A 19,854-nucleotide genomic window follows, 5' to 3' on the forward strand; every position below is an offset into this window, starting at 1 on the left:
TCAGCAGCTTTTCCTGGAAGTTTCTGAGTTGCCCATAGCAACCAGATTGCTTCTTTAATTTTTCACAAGGCCTCTGCAAAATGAAGGAAGCGATCTGATTGGTTGCTATGGGAAACTCAGAAACTTTTCCTCTGGACAGCTTTTGATTAATCTCCCTCTATGGGGGAGATTCATCAAAACCGGTGTAGAGGAAGAGTTGTGCAGTTGCCCATAGCAACCAATCAGATTGCTTCTTTCATTTTTGAAAAGGCCTTTGGAAAATGAAGGAAGCAATCTAGTTGCTATGGGCAACTCAGAAACTTCCAGGAAAAGCTGCTGAGTTGCCCATAGCAACCAATCAGATCGCTTCTTTCATTTTGCAGAGGCCCTGTGAAAAATGAAAGAAGCGTTCTGATTGGTTGCTATGGGCAACTCAGAAACTTTTCCTCTGGACAGGTTTTGATTAATCTCCCTCTATGGGGGAGATTCATCAAAACCAATGTAGAGGAAGAGTTGTGCAGTTGCCCATAGCAACCAATCAATCATTTTTGAAAAGGCCTCTGAAAAATGGAGGAAGCAATCTGGTTGCTATGGGCAACTCAGTAGCTTTTCCAGGAAAGTAAAGTTAAACCACAACACTGTAAAACTCTGTCCCACCCCGGGACTCGAACCCATGGTGGTCTCCCATCCACTGTGCTGCTGAAATGGTCCTGCTTAGCTTACTGTTTTATATGCCTTGAGATCCCCATAGACCACAATGTGCCCATTGGTTTCAATGGGCAAAAAATCACAGAGTTAAAGGAGATGTCCGGTGCTCACTTTTCATATTTTATCCGTTCCGGGCTGAAAAAATAAAAGAAAACAAATTTTCTCTTACCTGCCTAGGCTCCCCTGGTGCTTCAGTACCGGTGTTCGGTCCCCGGGCTGTATTCTTCTTACTTCCTGTTAGCCTGGCACGTCACACAGAGCTTCAACCTATCACCGGCCGCAGCGATGTCCCGCCTCGGCCAGTGATAGGCTGAAGCTCCGTGTGATGTGACGGGCTAACAGGAAGTAAGAAGAATACAGCCCGGAGACAGAACGCCTGTACTGGAGCACCGGGGGAGCCTAGGCAGGCAAGAGAAAGCTTATTTTCTTTTTTTTTGCAGCCCGGAACGGATACAATAAGAAAAGTGAGCACCGGACATGTCCTTTAATGCACTAGTCACAGTTCCCAATACCATTAAATAAGGGAGGACTCATATGCGAAAAAAATACGAATTTTCGTAATTACGTATATATAGTGCTATATTCGCAATATTCACGAATATGCAATATTCGCGAATAAAATTCGAATTGCGAATATTCACGAGCAACACTACTTCTGGAGCCATAGTTGTGGACTGCTACAGAACCGTGAGCCAGCGTTGTGTTGTTCATAAAATCTTGATATAATAGCTTGTGATAGCCTGGGGGAGTAGGGTATATGGGGTGTAGCTGTGCGGTGACTAAAGGGTGTCTGGTTAACCCTTTCTATTCGTGATGCCAGGGTGTGGGCTCCTCTGTAATGCTTGTCCTACCACCACCCTTCCCAAGAGCGATAGGGAGGTATAGAATAATTGAATGTCTTCAACCGGAGAGTTTGCTGAAAACAGTCAGAACTTTACTGAAGATTTTATGCAAGCTTCATAACTGGAACAGTCTCTATACAGGCAAAGTCTCTTAGAGATTGACAGTGGTTGGGACCTTAAGCGTTTTAGAGTCCGTAGACTCATATGCGCTGTTCCACTGGATTTAGGGGATTTAGTTTCGGTCCCGTAGTCACGCTAGCTTTAGCGGGGATTTAGTTTAGGACTCACGGTTTAGTTTAGGCTGAGGCTGGTAGGTTTTCTGGCCTAGCATGTCTTTGAAAGTTGCGCAGATCCGTCCTGCTAGTCCGACATCCACGAGAGCAGCAACCCAAGAGAGCGATTATTGGCTAAACTCCCTTATATGGGCAGGGGCTGGACTAAAGCTGATTGGTCCAATACTTTTGTCAATCATCTTTACATACAGTTATGGGTAAACATGTGACCCAAGGACCTCCAAAGGTCCTCCAACATACCATAGAGGAATCAACACAGTCACATGACCGAAGGTCCTGCGATGCTACAAAGGTAAGCACACTAATATGCATTATATTAATTATACACATTATTAAATATGTACACATAAACATTATAAAATTAGAGGAGGAGGCGACTAGGGGCTGGGGGACCCTACCTGAGCATAGTAACTGTGAGTTTGGGGACCACCATACAAGGTACAGTATGCCATACGCCACAAACCCCCTTACTTAAAATAAGTTGGCCTCGATGTTTGTCCCCTAAGACAGAGGGACGAAGTGAAGGTTGCTTTATAACAGTCCTGGGCATAACTTGTCAAATGTCCATTAGTCAGGCTGTATAACACTACAAGGTTATTTAACTTTTTTGAGGTACAAACATATACATGGGTAAACTCATGAACAGGATTACTTGGTTCATGAATTTAGTAACAGGATGACATTATTATACATCAGATACATCCTACTTAACATTTTTGAATCTCACTAGACATTTTTTTTTGAATCTCACTAGACATTTTTGAAATATTAGTTACCTGTTTAGTACACTGGGGGTTTCACTGGCTGGCCTGAGGCTTTCTACCAATAAAATGGCTACTAGGGTCCATTGGCTACACGCTCTTATCCCTAGAACACAACAGATAAACCTTACCTAGGTTACCTTTTTGATTACTTGTATTATTTTAGCTCGCAAGAGCACCTACTGGCCGGGCAGGGCATCTCGCACACGTAAGAGAAAGAAGAGAACAGTTAGTGTACATAACAGTGGCAGGAATTGGAAAATGACATAGGCTACAATTCCTAAAGCATTTACTTGAGTGTGAGATATTTTTGTTGTTAGGTGTACTAAGTTTAAGTGAGGTAAGTACACTTGAGTGATTAGTTTGAGGTACTATGTGTACAGTACTTATTGAAAGGTCAGTCTTGATTAGTGTTGAGCGGCATAGGCCATATTCGAATTCGCGAATATTCGCGAATATATGGACGAATATTCGTCATATTCGCGAATATTCGCATATTCGTAATAGTCTCGTTTTATTTTCGCATATGCGAATATTCGCGTGTGCGAAAATTAACATATACAAAAATTTGCATATACAAAAATTAGCATAAGCGAAAATTCGCATATGTGAAAATTAGCATATGCAAATTTTGCGCATATGCGGAAATTCGCACACCAGTCTCACACAGTAGTATTAGAGCCTTCTTACACCACATAAGCTGGAAGCAGAGAGGGATGATCACTGTGATGTGTACTGTGAAAAAAAAAAAAAAAAAACGAATATTCGTAATTACGAATATATAGCGCTATATTCGCGAATATTCGCGAATTCGCGAATATGCGATATTCGCGAATAAAATTTGAATTGCGAATATTCGCGAGCAACACTAGTCTTGATACCTTAAAGGTGGTTTTTCCCTGTGTAGACCTTTAGTTTAGTTTAGGCTGAGGCCGGCAGGTTTTCTGGCCTAGCTTGTCTTTGAAAATTGCGCAGATCCGTCCTGCTAGTCCGGCATTCACGAGAGCAGCAACCCAAGAGAGCGATAATTGGCTACAGCTCCCTTATATGGGCAGGGGCTGGACTAAAGCTGATTGGTCCAATACTTCTGTCAATCATCTTTACATAGAGTTATGGGTAAACATGTGAACCAAGGACCTCCAAAGGTCCTCCAACATACCATAGAGGAATCAACACAGTCACATGACCAAAGGTCCTGCGACGCTACAAAGGTAAGCACACTAATATGCATTATATGAAATATACACATTATTAAATATGTACACATAAACATTATGAAATTATTGAAGGAGGAGGTGACTAGGGTCTGGGGGACCCTACCTGAGCATAATAACTGTGACTTTGGGGACCACCTTACAAGGTACAGTATGCCATACGGTACCGGGACACCACAAGCTTAAATGAGCACTGTCAGATACAAAAACTTTTGATATGTTGCAAAGCACGCAAAACCAATAGGTTTTGCAATTGCTTTCAATAGAAAATTTTCAGTATTTCAAATTGAAAAAGCCAGTCAAGCAACCGCCCCCCCGCCAGCTTGGAAACATACTAGTCCTGCTGTGTACATGCATCATGGACACACTTCCTTGATTGACAGCTGTGAGTGCAGGGCTCACAGCTGGAGGAAAAATCCTCCCACTGTCAGCTTGTGTCCCGCTACTGTCAGTGAGGACAAGCTGGCAGTTGTAGTTTTGCTAATCCTAGGGGAGATGTGAGCAGATAGCATACTGAGGGAGGGGGTGGAGACCTGCACAGTGAGGCCACGCCCCCTCCATTTGAGAGGAATTCAGACTAGTGAGCTAAATTAAAAGTGTAATAAAAAAATAAATAAAGGTGCTAGACACATAAACATTAGATGTTTATGGTCAGGATTAGGTACTGAGTAGTATATTAAAAATAATGTTTTTTTGTTGGATCTGATGGGTACACTTTAATCACAGCCTGATGAATTGATAATGGAAATAGTTGACAACAATTTGCATGATCAATTTTTATTGATAACATTGATTAATGATTGCAGCCTTAGATTTGAGGCCTATTGTGCATCTATAAACACTCAAAGAGGAGTAACAGGGGGGTCATAATCGTTTGATGCATGTGTCTTTACAGAGGAAGAGGTTCTACGTTTGCTTTCTAAAGTGAAGACAAATAAATCACAAGGGCCTGATGGGATACACCCAAAATTATTAAAAGAGTTTAGTGGTGAGCTAGCAAAACCGTTAGCAGATTTATTTAACCAATCAATGGACAGGAGCCTTCCCGGAAGATTGGAAATTAGCAAATGTTGTGCCCATTCACAAGAAAGGTAGTAAGGAGGAATCAAGCAACTATAGGCCAGTAAGTCTGACATCAATAGTGGGGAAATTAATGGAAACCCTACTAAAGTATAGGATTGTGGAACATCTAAAATCCCATGGATTGTAAGATGAAAAACAACATGGGTTTACTTCAGGGAGATCATATCAAACAAATCTTATTGATTTTTTTGACTGGGGGACTAAAATAATAGATGGCAGAGGGGCAGTAGATAGCATATCTAGATTTTATCGCATATCTAGATTTTAGTAAGGCTTTTGACACTGTCCCACATAGAAGACTTATCAATAAACTGCAGTCATTGAGCTTGGACTCCAATATTGTTGAGTGGATTAGGCAGTGGCTGAGTAACAGACAACAGAGGGTTGTAGTCAATGGAGAATATTCAGAGCAAGGTCTTGTCACCAGTGGGATACCTCAGGGATTTGTACTGGGACCAATATTGTTCAATATCTCCATTAGCGATATTACAGAAGGTCTCGATGGTAAGGTATGTCTTTTTGCTGATGACACAAAGATATGATATACAAGTAGATGGTATGGTATCTACAGACCAATATAATCAATCAGCTCCCAAAATTAAATTGGAAAAAATGGGGGGAGTGTGCATAAAATATAACTTTTAATAAACACCTCTAAAATATTATAATAGTAGTGATGAATTATAATCAGCCATTGACCCAGATGGGAAGGGTGAAGGAAGCGCTCCAGATACTTCGAGCCACATCCTGGCTATAGACCAGAATAAGAATTGATATTATCCAATAAGTCACTGTGGATAAATGATTTTTGTTTTATGGCATCCATTTGTTGAGCCCCTGAGGAGGACACATGTTACTTTGTGCCGAAACGCGTAGGGATGTTGTGTAATGGGATACATCTAGTCCCTCTGGGCAGATAGTATCCTGGATGTGTAATCTTGTTGTATATTTTTGGGAACTATTTTCCCCTGGTCTACATTTTAGCAGCATAGCTTTGGCGTATTATTGCTAAGAGGCCCCTATCTGGGTCAATGGCTGATTATAATTCATCACTACTATTATAATATTTTAGAGGTGTTTATTAAAAGTTATATTTTATGCACACTCCCCCCATTTTTTCCTGACACAAAGATATGTAACAGGGTTGACGTTCCTGGAGGGATCCGCCAAATGGAAAAGGATTTAGGCAAACTAGTAGAATGGTCAGAACTCTGGCAACTGAAATTTAATGTGGATAAGTGCAAGATAATGCACCTGGGGCGTAAAAACCCTCAGGTAGAATATAGATTATTTGACACAGCCCTGACCTCAGTATCTGAGGAGAGGGATTTAGGAGTAATTATTTCAGAAGACTTAAAGGTAGGAAGACAATGTAATAGAGCAGCAGGAAACACTAGCAGAATGCTTGGATGTATAGGGAGAGGTATAAGCAGTAGAAAGAGAGATGTGCTGTACAGAACACTGGTGAGACCTCAATTGGAGTATTGTGTGCAGTACTGGAGGCCGTATCTCCAGAAGGATATAGATACTCTAGAGAGAGTTCAAAGAAGAGCTACTAAACTAGTACATGGATTGCAGGATAAAACTTACCAGGAAAGGTTAAAGGACCTTAACATGTATAGCTTGGAAGAAAGAAGAGACAGAGGGGATATGATAGAGACTTTTAAATACATAAAGGGAATCAACATGGTTAAGGAGGAGAGCATATTTAAAAGAAGAAAAACTACCACAAGAGGACATAGTTTTAAATTAGAGGGGCAAAGGTTTAAAAGTAATATCAGGAAGTATTACTTTACTGAGAGAGTAGTGGATGCATGGAATAGCCTTCCTGCAGAAGTGGTCGCTGCAAATACAGTGAAGGAGTTTTAACATGTGTGGGATAAGCATAAGGCTATCCTTCATATAAGATAGGGCCCGGGACTATTCATAGTATTCAGATTATTGGGCAGACTAGATGGGACAAATGGTTCTTATCTGCAGACACATTCTATGTTTCTATGTTTCATGACCCCTCAATCTGATGATCAGTGACGTCCCTGGGGTCCAATCATTTAGACATAATTTACTTATACTGTGAATAGGTGACATTGTAGGAAAACCCTCCTTACACTGGAAGATTATTTTAGATTCCCATGAAGTACAATAATCATAGATGCTGATAATTCTGCAGTTTATTAATAAAATTATAAGAATTTATTAGAGAATGAAAGTTATTTTGGAACAAATGTGTCAAAAATAACAAGAACAAATAGAAATAACAACCAAGCAGATGTAACAGATAAGCACAATGTATAGCAATGTATGTTTATATCTCTTCTCGATTTTCATCCTTCTGTGGAACATAGTTACAATGTTGAGAAAAAATTTGATATGAAAACTTAGATTGATCAATTATATGAAAATATCAATTCCAAGTGTAAAGATAAATGATTCTAATAGAGATTATTGGAACTTCAGTTGTGTCTGAATTTAAGGAATGTTTTTTGAAATATGTAAAATAACTATGACATTGGTCTAGCTTTGGCTTCCTGAAACACATAAGATGGAGGAGGTGGTGCATTTGCTTTTGGAAATGGTTGAGCAACTCCTGAAAATGTGGCTGGTACTGTAGGCGGATTAGTTGAAACTATTACATCATTTTGGATCAAAAATACCTAAAATCAGAGAAAACAGTAAGTACAGTAAAGCAATAAGCAAAGTGCAAGAAAATGAAAAATGTTCATAGTATTGAATTTATTTTGCAGTCTAAGGTCTCTTTTATATTTGCGTTGTTTTTTCCCCCTCTGGCACTGCAACGATTGTGCAAGTTCTCCAACTTAAAAAGATGAGAGAGGCCTGTAATTTTCATCATAGGTATACCTTAAGTATGAGAGACATAATGATAAAAAAAATCCATAAAATCACATTGTCTGATTAAAAAAAAAATTATTTGCAAATTATGGGGTAAAATAAGTATTTGGTCACCTACAAACAAGCAAGATTTCTGGCTCTCACAGACCTGTAACTTCTTCTTTAACCCCTTCCCGCAGAATGTCATATATAAACGCTGGGTTGTGCAGTGCGTTCGCGCATCCCGGCGTTTATAAATGACATTCAGTTAACCTGGCGATGCGCAGCATCGCACGGGTTAACCAGCAGAAGTCCCGCTGTTTCCAGCAGGGGACAACTTCTGCTTCACCCCCAGGACCATCCATTGATGGTCCTGGTCAGCGATCACTGTGATTGGTCCCTGTGGACCAATCACAGTGATCTAGGGTGAAAGTTCAGATCCCCCGCACTGCCCGCCCCTGGAAGTCGGGCAGAACGGGGGACGATGGCTGCGGGGGCTCGCGGCATAGGAGGGGGAACACGTGGGGACCGGCAGCCTTACCAGATCCAGCGGCGGGACCGAGGAGCAGCGCGGGACCGGCCACGTGGACGAGCAGCGACGGGACCGGCAGGTGAGTATATGGTCCTCAGAAGCAGCAGTGAAGAACTACACTGCTGCTTCTAGGAGTCTGAAAACTACAACTCCCAGCATGCCTAGACAGCCTTTGGCTGTCTGGGCATGCTGGGAGTTGTAGTTTTGCAACATCTGGAGGGCCCCAGTTTGGAGACCATTGTATAATGGTCTCCAATCTGTGCTCTTCCAGCTGTTGCAAAACTACAACTCCCAGCATGCACTGACTGTCCAGGCATGCTGGGAGTTTTAGTTCAGCAACATCTGGCCCTTCAGATATTGCCAAACTACAACTCCCAGCATGCCCTTCAGCTGTCTGGGCATGCTGGGAGTTGTAGTTTTGCAACAATTGCAGACACACTGGTTGGGAAACATTGTTTCTAACTCAGTGTTTCCTAACCTGTGTGCCTCCAGCTGTTGCAAAACTATAACTCCCAGCATGCACTAACAGACCATGCATGCTGGGAGTTGTAGTTTTTCAACATCTGGAGGGCCCCAGTTTGGAGACCATTGTATAATGGTCTCCAATCTGTGCTCTTCTAGCTGTTGCAAAACTACAACTCCCAGTATGCACTGACTGTCCAGGCATGCTGGGAGTTTTAGTTCAGCAACATCTGGCCCTTCAGATGTTGCCGAACTACAACTCCCAGCATGCCCTTCAGGTGTCTGGGCATGCTGGGAGTTGTAGTTTTGCAACAACTGGAGACACACTGGTTGGGAAACATTGTCTGTTTCTAACTCAGTGTTTCCTAACCTGTGTGCCTCCAGCTGTTGCAAAACTATAACTCCCAGCATGCACTAACAGACCATGCATGCTGAGAGTTGTGGTTTTGCAACAGCTGGTGCACCCCCCACCCCTGTGAATGTACAGGGTACATTCACATGGGCGAGGCTTTTACAGTGGGTTTCTCGCTGCAAGTTTGAGATGCAGCAAATTTTGCGCTGGGAAACTCGCTGTAATCCCCCGCCCATGTGACTGTACCCTAAAAACACTACACTACACCTACACAAAATAAAATAAAAAGTTAAAAACACTACATATACACATACCCCTACACAGCCCCCCTCCCCCAATCAGAACGTCCGGTACACCACTGTTTCCAAAGCAGAGCCTCCAGCTGTTGAAAAACAACAACTCCCAGTATTGCCGGACAGCCGTTGACTGTCCACGCATGCTGGGAGTTTTGCAACAGCTGGAGGCACCCTGTTTGGGAATCACTGGCGTAGAATACCCCTATGTCCACCCCTATGCAAATCCCTAATTTAGGCCTCAAATGCACATGGCGCTCTCACTTTGGAGCCCTGTCGTATTTCAAGGCAACAGTTTAGGGACACATATGGGGTATCGCCGTACTCGGGAGAAATTGCGTTACAAGGTTTGGGGGGCTTTTTCTTCTTTAACCCTTCATGAAAAGGAAATGTTGGGGTCTACACCAGAATGTTAGTGTAAAAAATTTAAATTTTTTACACTAACATGCTGATGTTGCCCTATACTTTACATTTTCACAAGAGGTAAAAGGGAAAAAAGCCCCCCAAAATTTGTAACGCAATTTCTCCCGACTACGGAGATACTCCATATGTGGGCGCAAAGTGCTCTGGGGGCGCACAACAAGGCCCAGAAGGGAGAGCGCACCATGTACATTTGAGGTGATTTGCACAGGGGTGGCTGATTGTTACAGCGGTTTTGACAAATGCAAAAAAAACAAAACCCCACATGTGACCCCATTTCGGAAACGACACCCCTCACGGAATGTATTGAGGGGTGCAGTGAGAATTTACCCCCCACAGGTGTCTGACTGATCTTTGGAACAGTGGTCCGTGAAAATGAAAACTTGTACAGCCCACTGTTCCAAAGATCTGTCAGACACCAGTGGGGGGCAAATGCTCACTGTACCCCTTGTTACTTTCCTCAAGGGGTCTAGTTTCCAAAATTGTATGCCATGTGTTTTTTTTTGCTGTCCTGGCACCATAGGGGCTTCCCAAATGCGACATGCTCCCCGAGCAAAATTTGCTCTCAAAAAGCCAAATATGACTCCTTCTCTTCTGAGCATTGTAGTTCGCCCATAGTGCACTTCAGGTCAACTTATGGGGTACCTCCATACTCAGAAGAGATGGGGTTACAAATTTTGGGGGGTATTTTCTGCTATTAACCCTTGGAAAAATGTGAAATTTGTGGGGAAACACACATTTTAGTGAAAAAATTTTTTTTTTTTTTTACATATGCAAAAGTCGTGAAACACCTGTGGGGTATTAAGGATCACTTTATTCCTTGTTATGTTCCTCAAGGGGTCTAGTTTCCAAAATGGTATGCCATGTGAGTTTTTTTTTTGCTGTTCTGGCACCATAGGGGCTTCCTAAATGCAACATGCCCCCCAAAAACCATTTCAGAAAAACGTACTCTCCAAAATCCCCTTATCGCTCTTTCCCTTCTGAGCCCTCTACTGCGCCCACCGAACACTTTACATAGACATATGAGGTATCTGCTTACTCGAGAGAAATTGGGCTACAAATATAAGTATACATTTTCTCCTTTTACCCCTTGTAAAAATTCAAAAATTGGGTCTACAAGAACATGCGAGTGTAAAAAATGAAGATTGTGAATTTTCTCCTTCACTTTGCTTCTATTCCTGTGAAACACCTAAAGGGTTAAAATGATGACTGAATGTCATTTTGAATACTTTGGGGGGTGCAGTTTTTATAATGGGGTCTTTTGTGGGGTATTTCTAATATGAAGACCCTTCAAATCCACTTCAAACCTGAACTGGTCCCTGAAAAATAGTGAGTTTGAAAATTTTGTGAAAAATTGGAAAATTGCTGCTGAACTTTGAAGCCCTCTGGTGTCTTCCAAAAGTAAAAACTCGTCACTTTTATGATGCAGACATAAAGTAGACATATTGTATATGTGAATAAAAATTTTTTTTATTTGTAATATACATTTTCCTTACAAGCAGAGAGCTTCAAAGTTAGAAAAATGCAAAATTTTCAAATTTTTCATCAAATTTTAGGATTTTTCACAAGGAAAGGATGCAAGTTACCACAAAAATTTACCACCATGTTAAAGTAGAATATGTCACGAAAAAACAATCTCGGAATCAGAATGATAACTAAAAGCATTCCAGAGTTATTAATGTTTAAAGTGACAGTGGTCAGATGTGCAAAAAACGCTCTGGTCCTTAAGGCCAAAATGGGCTTGGTCCTGAAGGGGTTAAGAGTCTCCTCTGTCATCTACTCATTACCTGTATTAATTTCACCTGTTTGAACTTGTTATCAGTATAAAAGACACCGGTCCACAACCCCAAAAAGTCACACTCCAAACTCCACTCTGGCCAAGACCAAAGAGGTGTCGAAGGACACCAGAAAAAAAAATTGTAGACCTTCACCAGGCTAAGTAGACTGAATCTGCAATAGGCAAGCAGCTTGGTGTGAAGAAATCAACTGTGGGAGCAATTATTAGAAAATGGAAGACATACAAGACCACTGATAATCTGCCTCGATCTGGGTCTCCACGCAAGTTCTTACCCCGTGGTGTCTAAATGATCCCAATAACAGTGAGCAAAAATCCCAGAACTACACAGGGGGGACCTAGTGAATGACCAGCAGAGAGCTGGGACTAAAGTAACAAAGGCTACCATCAGTAACACACTACGCAGCCAGGGACTCAAATCATGCAGTTCCAGATGTGTCCCCCTGCTTAAGCCAATACATGTTTGGGCCCATCTGAGGTTTGCTAGAGAGCATTTGGATGATCTAGAAGAGTATTGGAAGAATGTTGTTTGGTCAGATGAAACCAAAGTAGAACTTTTTGGTAAAAACTCAACTCATCGTGTTTATAGGAGGAAGAATGCTGAGTTGCATCCAAAGAACACCATACCTACTGTGAAGCATGGGGGAGGAAACATCATGCTTTGGGGCTGTTTTTCTGCTAAGGGACCAGGACGACTGATCCGTGTAAATGAAAGAATGAATGGGGCCATGTATCGTGAGATTTCGAGTGAAAACCTCCTTCCATCAGCAAGGGTGTTGAAAATGAGACATGGCTGGGTCATTCAGCATGAAAATGATCTCAAACACACCGCCCAGGCAACAAAGGAGTGGCTTGGTAAGAAGCATTTCAAGGTCCTGGAGTGGTCTAGCCAGTCTCTAGATCTCAACCCTGTAGAAAACCTTTGGAGGGAGTTGAAAGTCCGTGTTGGCCAGTGACAGCCCCAAAACATCACTGCTCTAGAGGAGATCTGCATGGAGGAATTGGCCAAAAAACCAGCAACAGCATGTGAAAACCTTGTGAAAACATTTGACCTCTTTCATTGCCAAAAAAGGGTATATAACAAAGTATTGAGATGAAATTTTGTTATTGACCAAATACTTATTTTCCACTATAATTTGCAAATAAATTCTTTAAAAATCAGACAATGTGATTTTATGGATTTTTTTTCTCGTTATGTCTCTTATAGTTGAGGTATACTTATGATGAAAAACTTCAAACAAGAATAACCTTGGCACTGCATCCATAGGAAATTAACACCTGCCAAAATTATAGCAGTCCCGTATAAGCCAGAAGATGTCCACACTCGGGTGCTCACAAATAAGGCAGTCCATCATATCACAAATCCATAACAGAAGAAGAATTGGAGCACTCACCCGATAAGACTGTGATCACAGGAGCTTTATTGAGAATTCAATATGCTGGGGAGCGGACATACAAAGGTGCGGGGGAGAAGGAATGGGCGACGGTCCGTTATCGCGCTGTCTGCGCTTCGTCAAGGCCTGACGAAGCGCAGACAGCACGAAAACGGACCATCGCCCATTCCTTCTCCCCTGCACCTTTGCATGTCCGCTCCCCTGCATATTGAATTCTCAATAAAGCTCCTGTGATTACCGTCTTACCGGGTGAGTGCTCCAATTCTTCTTCTGTTATGGATTTGTGATACTTATGATGAACATTACAGACCTCTCTCATTTAAGTGGGAGAACTTGCACAATTGGTGGCTGACTAAAAACTTTTTTGCCCCATTGTATATGTAACTCTAGCCTTAGGGTGCATGCACACCATGTTTTTGCAATACAGTTCCTGTACAGTGGTCCCTCAACATACGATGGTAATTCGTTCCAAACGACCCATTGTTTGTCGAATCCATCATATGTTGAGGGATCCGGGCAATGTAAAGTATAGGAAGTTATACTCACCTGTCCCTGCCGCTCCGGACCGTGTTCTCACCGCTCCCGATGCTGTCCCAGGGGCTCCCGATGCTGTCCCGCTGCTCCGGTGTCTTCTTCGGGATCCTCTGGCTTCTTCCGCATCTTCTGCAGGGTCCGGGCCTCACTTTCTGGTGACGTTATTACGCTGCTGCGCCGACATGGCGTGCGTAGTGACGTAATAACGATGCCGGAAAGCGAGGCCCGGACCCTGGAGAAGATACAGAAGACGCCGGAGGATCGCGAAGTGGACCCGGAGCAGCGGGGATAGGTAAGCGAACCTGTCCGGGATGCTTAAACTGCTATCCAACAGCAGCTTAAGCATTTTGCGCTGTCGGATAGTAGTTAATGCGATGGCCCCATCGCATGACGGGGGGTTACTGTATCAGGTTTTTGATTCCTCAAAACCTGACTAAACTGTATCAAAACGTGTGTACAAATTGCTACCCGTATACAGTTAAAAACCGTATTCGGTTTGAAAAATGATGTCCGGTTGCATCAGTTTTTTTTTACTTTTCCCTCTATTTTGAATAAAGTTTCACTTGTTTGATTGAAATTCCAAGAATAAAAACTGCAAAGTCAAAAACCGTATGGTGAAAACGTCCGCACATATGGTCCTGTACGGTTTCCATTGACTCCCATGTTAAAAAAAAAGTATACGGTTTAATACAGTTTTTCACCAGGACCAAAAAACGTGGTAGACTACGGTTTTGGGTACGGGTTGAAAACCTGACAAAACCATATAAGACACAAAACAGACTAAACCGGATGATGCGTTTCACATACGGTTTACAATGTTAAGTCAATGCATACCGTTTTCTATACGGTTCCATATGGTTTTTAACTTGAAGCCATATACGGGAACTGCATAGCAAAAATGTGTGTGCATGCACCCTTAGTCTTCGGTTTGTTTTAACGCGGTTCTGTCATTAAAAAAGACAGATCAGACAGATCAGAAATGATTGATGTAGAAGAATAGATGCAAAATAAAAAATATTAAAAATAAAGCAGTAACAAACAGGATAATGCGTTTCGGGGGACAGCGCCCCTTCTTCAGATCAGTAACATAGTAACATAGTTAATAATGTTGAAAAAAGACCAGAGTCCATCAAGTTCAACCTATATCCCTAATGAGTCCCTACTGAGTAGTGTTGAGCGGCATAGGCCATATTCGAATTCGCGAATATTCGCGAATATATGGACGAATATTCGTCATATTCGCGAATATTCGCATATTCGTAATATTCTCGTTTTATTTTCGCATATGTGAATATTCGCGTGTGCGAAAATTAACATATGTGAAAATTCGCATATGCAAAAATTTACATAAACGAAAATTCGCATATGCGAAAATTAACATATTCAGCGAAAATTTGCGCACCGGTCTCATACAGTAGTATTAGAGCCTTCTTACACCACATAAGCTGGAAGCAGAGAGGGATGATCACTGTGATGTGTACTGTGAAAAAAATAAAATAAAAAAAAAATAAAAACGAATATTCGTAATTACGAATATATAGCGCTATATGTGATATTCGCGAATAAAATTCGAATTGCGAATATTCGCGAGCAACACTACTACTGAGTTGATCCAGAGGAAGGCAAAAAACCCTCATACTAGAGGTAAAAATTCCTTCCTGATGCCAGTGATCTGAATAAGGGGCGCTGTCCCCTGAAACGCGTTATCCTGTTTGTTACTGCTTTATTTTCAATAAATCGGTCCAGCTTTGGTTTAAACATCCTTCTTTGGCCTAGTCATTCCCATCTACACCGGACACCAGCAGCACCTTCTCCAAAGGGTATTTTGCATCCATTCTTCTACGTCTCCCATCAGGACAGGACAATCCTCTCCTGCACCATGGGCTCAGTAGCTGCCTCCAGTGTATGTGTTTATAACCCCGGTTGATATCAAGGTGAGCACAAACTACCTACGGGCAACATGTGCCCACTAGTGTATTGTTTTGTTTTGTCCCTTTTTTCTTGCGGTATCATACTAGGCACCTCTTCGCCAGTCTTCATTTTTTCCTTTATACGGAAAATTTTTTGATCACACTGTGTCTCACCCCTGAGACTTGCTGCGAATAAGAGATATAAGTGGGGGAACAGGCAGCATTGTGCTCCACTGGCAAGCCAATCCAACCTTTTCTAGAGCACAATGCCGCCTGCTTCACTAGCAACAACTACCAACAATAGTATTACATACACCAGGAGTTTAAGGAAGACAAACTTCAAAAAAATATTCAAACTGCAAAGAGTTAATTCTGAGGCAGCAAAATTCTGCAATATAAGTCATGTACAGTATATAAACAGAATATATGCAAACCCTACAGACTGGAAATCTAAAACACGTGAACAACAAATAATTTTCAGTCCAAGGGTGATCATGAAGTTATGGGGGTCAAACAGGCTTGCAGATTTCACAGAAAAAACAGCTTGTTGTCTTTTTATAAGAATTGTTCATGTCTCAGATGGGGCATTATAAACCTACTGATGGAGTATGTAATGAGTAGAGTTGGATTCTGAGTTCAGGGTTAAATTTTTGTGCGTTCTTTGAAGCATTCAGCATCAGTGGGCATGGACCGAGAATCTATCACATCTGCTCTCAGTGTCCATGCCCATCCAAGGTGCTCATAAATATCTTACTAGTCTGCTCAGACCTCGTTTGTGTTCAATCTCTCTGCACTAGCTTTTATATTGTTCCTGGTTTGTTCTATCCTGTGTTTTTTGACCTCTGCTTCCTATACGGCTATTCTCTGCATAGCAATTTGGTACATATGTTGCTATCTCGGTTTTGACCTGGCTAGTAGGACTACTCTATTTCTGTTTGTCTGTTTATCCCATGTATCACATTAAGACAAAAGTAGTCTGTTGTCTTCAACAGGAGAATAATGACTTTATGGCTAAATTTTCAGACTATCCATTGACCTGAAATGTAGGTCTCAGATTAAAGGGTTACTCTGATACAGAACATCTTACCCCCTATCTACAGGATAGGGGATAAATGTCTTATTATGGGAGATCCGACCACAGGGACTAACAAACCCTGTATCTCTGGCTCTTCCATAGAGATACATGGAGGGGCGTGTCGGGCACAGCTTAGAGCAGTGGTCGACAGTAATCCCTGCACGGAATGGAGGTTGTGCCGTGCATAGTGAGAGCATAGGTGCTGGGCAGGAGATCTCAGCGGGTCTCAGCAGTTGGACCCAGCCATTCCCCCACGATCATACCCTTATAAGATTTACTGTACCAGAATGCCCCTTTAGGCAATTTTTAAACTAATGATATAATTTTGACTAGTTTGGATAGTAAATTTGGACAAAAACCACCTGTTGTGAGGATGTGCAAGACTGTGTGGGGACAAAGTTGGAACAGGAAGGATTGGGGACCTTTTATATTTTTTTAGCCCCACAATTAAACATTCATTTACTCATTTAAGTTTTATGAAGAAAATACTCTGGCATCTAGCTATAGGTTTTACATACATGTTATGGTTATAGCTCCCCCTGTTGTTTTTTTGATTCCCATGTAGAGGGCATGTGCGTCTACCAGACTGACACATAAGGTAGACATCCTAATAAGAAATCAAACAAACAGTAGAGGAAACCATAAGAAGTATCTGGTAGGAATATTAAGACACTGGAGCTTGTTCACATTTTTATACCTTGTTTGATCTAAGTAAGGCTTTGTTCAGATCCCATCAAAAGGACAGGACAAAATAACACAGAATACTGCACTATTTTGTCTGGTAAAATGCTGGATACCATGATGGAAACCCAATGGACCCCATTTAAGGGTTTTCTTATCTAGGACCTCTGCCCCCTGTTGATCCCCAGAACAAAGTAAAAATACAACCCCAAACGAAAGGAGTCAGTTGCACATGTGTGGCCACCACTTCATTCATCCTCTATGAACTTTCCGAATGTTGCCCAGCACATCGGAGGGGGTCTCTGTAGTCGGACCTTAGCAATCCAAAAGTTATCCTCTATGGGAAAACTCCTTTGAAGTCTGTAAGGCACCGTTGCTATTTTAACAAATCCAAGAAAACCTAATAAAATTAAACTTCCTGCCGTTCTTGATAAATACTTAGTAATGCATATATGACATCTAGGATAAAATAACAATTGGGGCGTTATCATTGATGATTTAGCAATGATAACACTGTACTATGCCATCCATCCAGAGGTGAATATTGATGATGGGGTGGACCCCATCATGACCTTGGCGTGATGCCAAGCCTGGATTCTTTGCCGGCTACTTGCTACACCCGGCAAAAATGCTGTGACAAGTGCCTGTGCTCAGCACCTCATACTGATGTTTAAATAAAGAGGAGGTAAATGCTGATGACAGGGTGGGTTGTATGGGTGGTAGAGTACAGTGTTATCATTACTAAAACATCAATTATAACGCCCCATTGCTATCTAACCTTAAAGGTCTATTCACACGGCAGAATTTCCGTTTGCGGAATTCCACCTCAAATTAAAGTCCATAGACTTCTATGTGATTCCGCACTTCCATTCAGACTTCTGAATTTCTGCAAGTGGAAATTTTGAAATGTGAATGGGAGTATAGAATCCCATAGAAGACTATGGACTTTAATTTGAGGCGGAATCGTAAGCGGAAATTCTACTGTGTGACTAGACCTTAACTTGCATATATACATTGCTAAGTATTTCTCAAAAACTGCTAGGCGTTTTTTCTCAGGTAAAGATTGTTGGAAACAGGGTCACCCACACTATAATCCTGTATATTCAGGCTGGTGCGCATGAACCTCTTGTCAGTTTCCCTTTAATAAAATGTTATATACAGCATGTTTCTCTAGTATGATCTGTCTATGAGACAGAAAGTTTTTTTGAATGTCTATTGGATATCCACATATTTCGTCCATTGTGCACTCTGTACTCTTACCTGAGGACCATATGAGGAAACCTTTGATAAAGAACAACATCCAAAAATGGAGACGGATAAGGACACACAGAATAGCAACAAATTTGCAATAAGGAGAATAGATAGCACTGCATATCCACTGCCCTGTAAACACAAAACCAAAAGGAATAAGCATCTATAAAGACTTGTCAAAGCAAGGGCATACATCCTATATGGGTCCCCAAAGCAAACTTCTGAATTATTACCACTACGGAAAACAGCTTTACATCGTCTTATTCTGACAACCAATAATTTTGATTTAAATTTCAATAATGTTGTGTGAGGGCTTGTTTTTTATGGGGTGAGCTGTGTAACTAGAGACTGTAGAAGTACAAACCCATGTGCCCTGCCTCCAATATAGTAACTGCTGTGTGTCTGTCTTTTCACTTTGCCATCCTTGAGTGAGGCCCCATTATTGGGTCAAGACTCTGACCAGTCTGCAGCACACAGAGCCACATGGAGCCAGTTGTGATGTACTGTGTGTCCTAATACCTCTCAGTCATTAATTTATCTGGAGCAATAGACCAGAGGGACTAACCTTTTCTCCGTACACACATCATTGAACCTTTTGCAACAATGACCCTGTTGTGGGTTTTCCTTCCTTAGATCATTTTTGATAAGTTACTTAATAAATTCACCTTCTCTTCTGCGACTGTTCCATAGTGACAGCTACATGAACATGCATCTGTACAGCAACATGTGCTACCTGTTCAGTGCTGGATATATTTATATATAAATTATATTTATTATTATGTTCCAAGAGATTGTCAGAAAATCAGACAAAAATACTCAATCTATGGTCAGTTTAATTGTTCTTGAATCCACCATCATACATTTATTTGACCATTATGGTAGCCCACCATATGTTTCCAGTACAGGACTCCATGACTGTCAAAAATCTAAAAAAAAAAATAGATATATACCGTATATATATATATATATATATATATATATATATACGGTGTATATATATATATATATATATATATATATATATATATATATATATATATATGTAAAAAAGAAGAGAAGGCCAGACTCACTGACTCATCAATGCCCAGCCTAAACCCTTGGACCTAGAATGCTGAATTTTTTCACAGGTGTTTTTAAGATGTAAACAAGGAATAAGAAAGGATTTTTCTAAATTCAACCCTTAAAGAGTACCTGTCATCAACTAAACTTTCCCTGATCCGCCTCCCCATCTGTCCCTTACTCTAACTATGCCTATCCCTGTGTTTATTGAGGTTTAAAACACTGTGGAAATACCTTTTTTTATTCCTCTTCATTAGCTCAGGAGCACTGTCTTTCTGAGGGGTGGAAGGAGGCGGGTCCTGGCAGGCATGATGTCACATGAAGCCTGGCGGGGACTCTGCTTTTGCCAGTCTTCCTGTATGCTGCTCTCCCTTTGCAGCAGTGTTT

At 41.5% G+C, this 19,854-nt stretch overlaps 1 protein-coding gene across 3 annotated transcripts in view; it reads right to left on the bottom strand.

Moving 5' to 3' along the window:
* Window positions 1–7,039: 7,039 nt before the first annotated feature.
* Window positions 7,040–19,854, bottom strand: part of LOC130282093 (membrane-spanning 4-domains subfamily A member 4D-like) — a 52,407-nt gene continuing 39,592 nt past the window's right edge. For all 3 annotated transcript variants that reach the window (XM_056529975.1, XM_056529974.1, XM_056529973.1), the window contains exons 6-7: window positions 18,418–18,540; window positions 7,040–7,534 (exon numbers count right to left, since the gene is read on the bottom strand). In XM_056529975.1, coding sequence (XP_056385950.1) covers window positions 7,382–7,534; window positions 18,418–18,540 — 276 coding nt within the window. In that variant the 3' untranslated portion in view covers window positions 7,040–7,381. The remainder of the gene's footprint in view (window positions 7,535–18,417; window positions 18,541–19,854) is intronic.

Source organism: Hyla sarda, chromosome 7 (assembly GCF_029499605.1).
Source record: "Hyla sarda isolate aHylSar1 chromosome 7, aHylSar1.hap1, whole genome shotgun sequence".
NCBI classification, from domain to species: Eukaryota; Metazoa; Chordata; class Amphibia; order Anura; family Hylidae; genus Hyla; species Hyla sarda.